Here is a 6,673-nt window from a genome sequence, read left to right as displayed (position 1 = left end):
GAAGCCAAGCCAAGCCAAATACATGGTTTGTGCTATCTGCCCCCTGAACAGTCTCTCGGAGGCTGGTACAGACTCAGGTCAGGCTGGCCATCAGCCTTTTCTGAAGTTACCTTGTGAAGCCTGTTCTTGGAGATAGTAGAATGTGCCATAATGTCCTTTTCATTGTCCCTGGGTACACTGTCTAGCACACAACCAAGGACAGAGGCCTTTATCTTAATTATTGTGATTATCTGCTATGAATGCCAGGCATTCACTTTTCTCAAAGCATCCATGGCTTCTGGGACACAGGTTGCCTCCCCAAATTGAGGATTGCACTAAAAATGTTGTGACCAAACCCAGAATACAAGACTTATATTAATCTTCATACCCTCTTTTCCCCTTATTCAGGATCTACTGTAAATATATCTTGATTAAATTGTTTGTCCCATGGAAATCCTCGTTCTGTTTTTAACCCCTCTTCCCCCCACCCCGCAAAAGCATAAATGAAGGGAAGCATTTTTCCAAGAGAAGAGATATATCTTTTTTACAGAGAGAAGGTAGCTTGGGCATAAGGGATTAGAAAAGGTGGCCCTGGCATGGCCTTCAACTGTGAGTGGAAATTAAGGTGGCAGAAGACTGGAGCAACAGTATCTCCAATCTGAGGGCAGCAGACCCCCGTGGGTCACAAGAAAAGCCTTCTCCCCCTATGAACCCTGGAGCTGAATGAAAATAAGGTCTACTCTAAAGTATAATTCAGCTTCAGGGTGTTCAGACATAGATAAGGGGCCTAAAGGTGCTGGAATTGAGTCCCTTATTGCATTGAAGGAAAAAGAAAAACTTTATTTTTCTGGTGATGCTCACCAAAGGGGTTCAATGTCTTGCCTTCCCCCATCACAAGACAGAACATTGTTCAAATGCTGCTATTTGGAAGAATGAAAAGGCAATCTCTGATATACAGGGAGAGATTTGCAAAACAAATTCACCAACAATATATCTGATTTAATTCTTATAACAGCTTTGACATATAGGCAAGGGGAGTGCTCTGCCCTATTTATGGATGAATGAACCCTCCTTTTGTGAGTTGTGTTCTTCTCCCTCCATGTCCAGATAAATGGAACATTGTTCAAGTGCCTTGGCCAAGTAAGGTCCTGGGGACCTGGGAAGAGTCAGGCCCACTGGGTACCAAGAAAGCCACAGAAAGCTGATGTGGAAGTCAGGGTCAGTGGCTCTGCTGAAGCTCCTTGCATGTGGCGGCCACAGAGCAGCTCTGTATTTCATCTCACTTGCTAAGGTTCATGTTTTAAAAAATGTGGCTCCTGTGATCCATCACCACCATTCCTCAAAAGTGACAGGAATTACTTGCTTCTCCCCCACCAAGTGCTGGGACAGTGAAACGAGGTGGCCTGGAATCTCCACTGGCTAGAGCTATTAAACTTTGAGGCCCCCTGCCATGAACCCTTTCCTGGGTGGGCTGTATGAGCTGTGATCATGGCTTCCTAATTAATCTCTTCCTATTTAGACCTGCTCTGAGTGCTGCACACACATCTAATTAAAATCTCACAACACTTGGAGGTAGGTACTGTAGCTGTCACACGGTACAGAGGAGGAAATGGAGACTATTGAATGTCTCAAGGTCACACAGCTATAAGTAACAGAGTCTGGATGCCAAGTCAAGTCAGTCTGCTCTCTCTGGAATTCCTTGGGCCTAGAAGAGCATGAGGCCAGTTGTCTCTGGAGGGGAGGGGATGATGATCTAGGTCACAAGGTCAGAGGTAGGATTCTAATTTTGGCTTGTGAGTCTCAGTCCTTTGCTCCACACTGGTGAAAACCAGTACCAGTGAACACTCTCCTGGGTAGTGAACAACCCTCCAACAGTAGAGATGTCCACCCCTATAGAAAATTCCAGAGTGCCCCCCCTGCCCCCCAGGGTTAGAGGAGAAGATGGCAATGACAGTGTCAAGGAGCATTCTCTGGGTTCTTGGAAAGCTTTGCAAAGCATATAAGGAAGAAGGCTTAGTCTACAAAGGAAAGGATGCTGAGGAGAACATTTTGGTTCAGGGCTGGAGTAGGGAGAAATGGGACAAATGTCCTAGTAGCTTTGGCAAGAAGGATCCCAGAGTTCACTGTCTTTTCTCCTGGGCCAAGGCCAATGAGCAGGACAACTAGAAGACAAGCTTTCCCTACTGTAAGCTTCCATTCAGCTGCCATTTCATGATGTGTGTGTGTATGTGTGTGTGTTGGTGGGGGAAGGAGTCTGGCCTTTAAGTCCCTGGTAATTGAGATCTTTGTGTACAGGTAAAGCCCAAGTCCCCTAACAGGAAAATGTGAACACATGTTGGCTATCAGAAAAGTTCTCCCTCTCCTAGATATGAGTTTTAATTAGCCAGTATACACTCCTCCTGTGCAGATCAGGAAACTGAGGCCAGTGGACAAGGGATTTGTCCAAGATTATAATGCACAGAAGTGGTACAGCCTGAATGCTGGACCTTCATCAGGTGTGGAATGATAGAGTTTAAGGTAGATGGGAGCTCATGATTCAGCTTAGGTGAAAGAAAACACATTTAGATGGATTCGTATTAAAGCCACCTCCCCCCACCTCCACCCTGGACGACTTTGCTGAAGAGAAGTAAATGGAGCATGCAGAGGCCTCCTAGCACCCACTCCTTGGGTCTGTGGCTTCTGGGCATGGGCGGTGGGAGCCCCTGAAATAATCCATATTCCTCCAGGTGGTCCCTTGGGTTGGAAAGGGCTGAGTGGCGTGGCTCTGTTCTATGGCTGCTCACTTCTAACATTTCTAGGCAAGAGAGGACAAATGTGATCTTGAACACCTCTCAGTTCCTTTCCTGGAAGGGTGGGATGAGGACTGGGATGTAAAATCCTGTGAGGTCAGCAAGACGCAGGTTCCTGTGGCTCCAAGGGAGGCATGTGGGTGAGGAGGGTTACAGAACTGATCTCTGTGGGCACCATTTGGTCCTTATACTTCCCAAAGCTACCCATTCTACAAAGAGGAAACTGAGGCAGGAAAGAGATGATTCACTACTTCAGGAACCACTGATCTTTACCCTCCACCATTGTCCACTACTGTTCTGAAAACAGTCAGAGCCAGGCACACACACGCCAAGGCCAGCTCTCTGGTCACCCCCACTGGCCGGCTCTCCACAAAGCAAAGTTCAATTAGAAGCAATTATCCAGATAATTCACCACAGTCATTCCTGCACTCAGGCCGCTGATCAAAATGACTATTTCTACTGGACAAATCAAATGCATGGCTGCCCATGGCTTAGTTCTGCCCATGAAGACGCCACTGGAGGCGCGCCCCAGCCTCCCTCCCCACCAGAGCCTTAAAGAGATGGGGCTGGTGGCTTTCTCTGGTTTCCCTGCAGCAGCGCCGTGTCCCCAGACGTCCCGAAGCTGGACAGAGTTCTGGCCAGAGCAAGCCAGGGCCGGGGGCCTAGGAAGGGCAGCTGGGCAGGCGCTGTCCAAGCGGCCAAGCGACGGCTGCAAACGCCTCCCCCTCTCTCCAGGCGCCAGCACGCGGCCCCGCCGGGCTCTGCTCCCAGTCGCCTGCCACCGGGCCGCCGGGCACACGCCTGGGGCGGGATGGAGGCTGCGCCAATGCTCCCGAGGTGCCTGCGGTGGCGCCGAACTACTGGACAAGCTCGACTAGGCCCTCAGCCTCCATCACCTGCGCCCTCTCCTCGGTGCCACCGCCCCCACCCCCACCCCCCCGCCCTACGTATTTCTTTGGGGAAGGTGAGGGAACGTTCTTGTCCTAGAGAGTTCTTCTCTTTATAACCCCCCCCCTCCCTGGCCGCTTCAGAGATAATCCGTTGGGGGGAGTAATGTCTCAGGGGCCCAGAGGTCATCCTAGTGGGGCGTCTTGTCCCTTACATCTGCCTACAGCACTGACCATAACCATGGTCCCTCTATATCCCTTCTCCTCGGGGCTCTTTCCACACTTGCTTGGTGGTGGGGACCATAACCTAATTTTTAGAACCGGGTGGGACACTGGAGAACATTTAATCCAATTTTCTGTGGTTACAGACGAGGAAACGCAGGCTCAGAGAAGATGCCGCTTTACGAAGAGCCACAGAGAGTGTGAAGACGGCTTGGGACTAGGACCCAAGTCTCTCAGTAGTCCAGCACTTTTCCCACTGTCCTAGACAAGAGTTTTTCCCCCCACTTCCCATCTTTCTGAACTTCAGTCGTAATTGCTTCAATTCCTACGGTCAGCGAAGAACCCCCAAGACTATAACCGTGGGGAGGAGAAGAAAACAGGAACATGGAGCCCCACTGCCCCCTAATCTCCACATCCCCCCGTGCCACCTTATCTGCCCAAACTCTTCCCTGCTCTTTGCTCCAAGTTCTCGAGAGGTCCCAAGGGTATTTCGCGCCAAATCTTTTCACCCACACACCCCAATTTCCAGGGCTATTTGTCGCTTCTGCCAAGTCGCCCCCCCCCCTTTCTAAAGCCACCCCCGGCTGCAGCCCGCCCCGAGTGCGCCGCCTGTTTATTCAGCCGGGAGTCCGGCACGCGCCAGGCGCACGCACTGCAACAACAAACCCGGCTGAATGGAGAGTTTGCATGGAGCGGACGAAGGGAACGGGAGGGGGGAGAGGAGAGGAGGAGGGGGAGTTTAGGGAGTGAGTAGGAGGAGAAGGTAAGAGGAGGGGGGAGTGGGGGCTGCAGCCGCTCGCTGCAGCAGCGGGGAGTGGGGGGCGAGGCGGGGCCAGGGCTGCGCGTGGGGCTGGGTGTCCCATTGAAAAGGCTGCCGCACTCCGGCCGCCCAGCACTCTCTCACTTCTGGCCAGGGAACGTGGAAGGCGCACCAGGGAGGGCGAGGGAAAGAAGGAAATAGGAAAGAAACGGGGTTAGCAAAATAAAAACAGCCTGCGCCACAGCCGGAGAGACCGAGACCCAGCGCCAGAGCGCGCGGCCTTAGTGGGAGAGGAACGCGAGACTCAGCAGAGCGCACTCAGCACTGACTTCTGCAGCTTCTTCGGCTTTTTCTTTCTTAGAAACCAGAAGGCGCTAGCGACAGCCTCACACGCGAGCGCCACGCGAGGCTCCCGAAGCCAACCCGCGAAGGGAGGAGGGGCGGGAGGGAGGAGGCGGCGTAGACGGAGGAGAAAAAGCATTTGCAGCTTCTTTGCTCCTTCTCCAAGAAGTCTCCCGGGGGGTGTATTTTTGTAACTTCCCTGGGGCTCCGTCTTCATCCTTCTCTTTCTTTCCCTCTCTGTTCGCGCACCCAAGTCGTATCCGTGTCCCCCTTGCGCGCCCCGCACCTCGCGTCCCAGCTCCCTCTGATCCCGCGCCTCCTTGGCCGCCGCTGCGCATGGAGAGCTCTGCCAAGATGGAGAGCGGCGCGGGTCAGCCGCAGCCGCAGCCGCAGCCGCAGCCGCAGCCCCAGCCGCCCTTCCTGCAGCCCGCCGCCTGCTTCTTTGCGACGGCCGCTGCGGCGGCGGCGGCGGCGGCGCAGAGCGCGCAGCACCAGCAGGCTGGGCAGCTGAGCCCCGCGGCGGACGGCCAGCCCTCAGGGGGCGGTCACAAGTCGGCGCCCAAGCAAGTCAAACGCCAGCGCTCGTCCTCGCCCGAACTGATGCGCTGCAAACGCCGGCTCAACTTCAGCGGCTTCGGCTACAGCCTGCCGCAGCAGCAGCCGGCCGCCGTGGCGCGCCGCAATGAGCGCGAGCGCAACCGCGTCAAGTTGGTCAACCTGGGCTTTGCCACCCTTCGGGAGCACGTACCCAACGGCGCGGCAAACAAGAAGATGAGCAAGGTGGAGACACTGCGCTCAGCGGTGGAGTACATCCGTGCCCTGCAGCAGCTGCTGGACGAGCACGACGCGGTGAGCGCTGCCTTCCAGGCGGGGGTCCTGTCCCCCACGATCTCCCCCAACTACTCGAACGATTTGAACTCCATGGCCGGTTCGCCGGTGTCATCCTACTCGTCTGACGAGGGCTCTTATGACCCGCTCAGCCCCGAGGAGCAGGAACTTCTGGACTTCACCAACTGGTTCTGAGGCACTGGCCTGGGCAGGCCTTGGTGCGCATGGACTTTGGAAGCAGGTAGGTCGCATTTTGGGGTGGGCGGGGTGGTGGTGATAGTCTAGTCTTCGTCCTCCTTCTGAGTGTCTCTGGAAGGGGGGTGGTCTCCATGGAGATGGAGGGAGCACATTTAAAGGATTTGTTAAAGTTTGTGAATTTCAATTAGCTGTTAGTTGCAACACTGGCCTCTGAACGTGGTCTTGCCCAGTTCTCCAAGGAATGGAGGGTGGAGGTGAGGCGTGGGGATGCTGGCGAAGTGGAACATGTCAAGAAGAGGTGTTCCACCCGACAGACCCTTCCCCCAAACGTCCACCTCCCCCTGTCACTAGCCTTCAAGTTTAAACTAACCTGTCCGTTATTCTCCCTACTCTACAGGGTGACCACACAACCTGCGTCTTTAGTGCTTTCTCGGACTTTGGGAGGGAGGAAAATGAAAAAGAAGAGAAGAAGCAAGAAAAAACTCCACAAAAATGCAAAAACAGGCAACCAACCCGGAGGCCAACTAAGCACATATGCCTGAGGGGCAAGGCCCTCAGGAAACAGGGTTGCTCAGAACACTATCTTTGCACTCCGATCATTCATGGAGATATGAAGAGCGACTACTAGGACTTGAGTCATCGCGCGAAATGCAGCTTGTGTGCAAAAG

The 6,673-nt window shown here is 53.8% G+C and overlaps 1 protein-coding gene across 1 annotated transcript; it reads left to right on the top strand.

Moving 5' to 3' along the window:
• Window positions 1-4,768: 4,768 nt before the first annotated feature.
• On the top strand, window positions 4,769-6,468 carry ASCL1 (achaete-scute family bHLH transcription factor 1). The gene is made up of 2 exons (XM_053586695.1): window positions 4,769-6,048; window positions 6,403-6,468. Exon 1 carries the CDS (start codon window positions 5,316-5,318, stop codon window positions 6,000-6,002), a length of 687 nt encoding a protein of 228 aa, XP_053442670.1. The 5' UTR covers window positions 4,769-5,315; the 3' UTR covers window positions 6,003-6,048; window positions 6,403-6,468.
• Window positions 6,469-6,673: the final 205 nt, after the last annotated feature.

Source organism: Nycticebus coucang, chromosome 3, assembly GCF_027406575.1.
Source record: "Nycticebus coucang isolate mNycCou1 chromosome 3, mNycCou1.pri, whole genome shotgun sequence".
Taxonomy (NCBI): domain Eukaryota; kingdom Metazoa; phylum Chordata; class Mammalia; order Primates; family Lorisidae; genus Nycticebus; species Nycticebus coucang.
The sequence above is the reverse complement of the archived record's forward strand: the minus strand, read 5'-3'. Positions and strand labels throughout refer to the sequence as shown.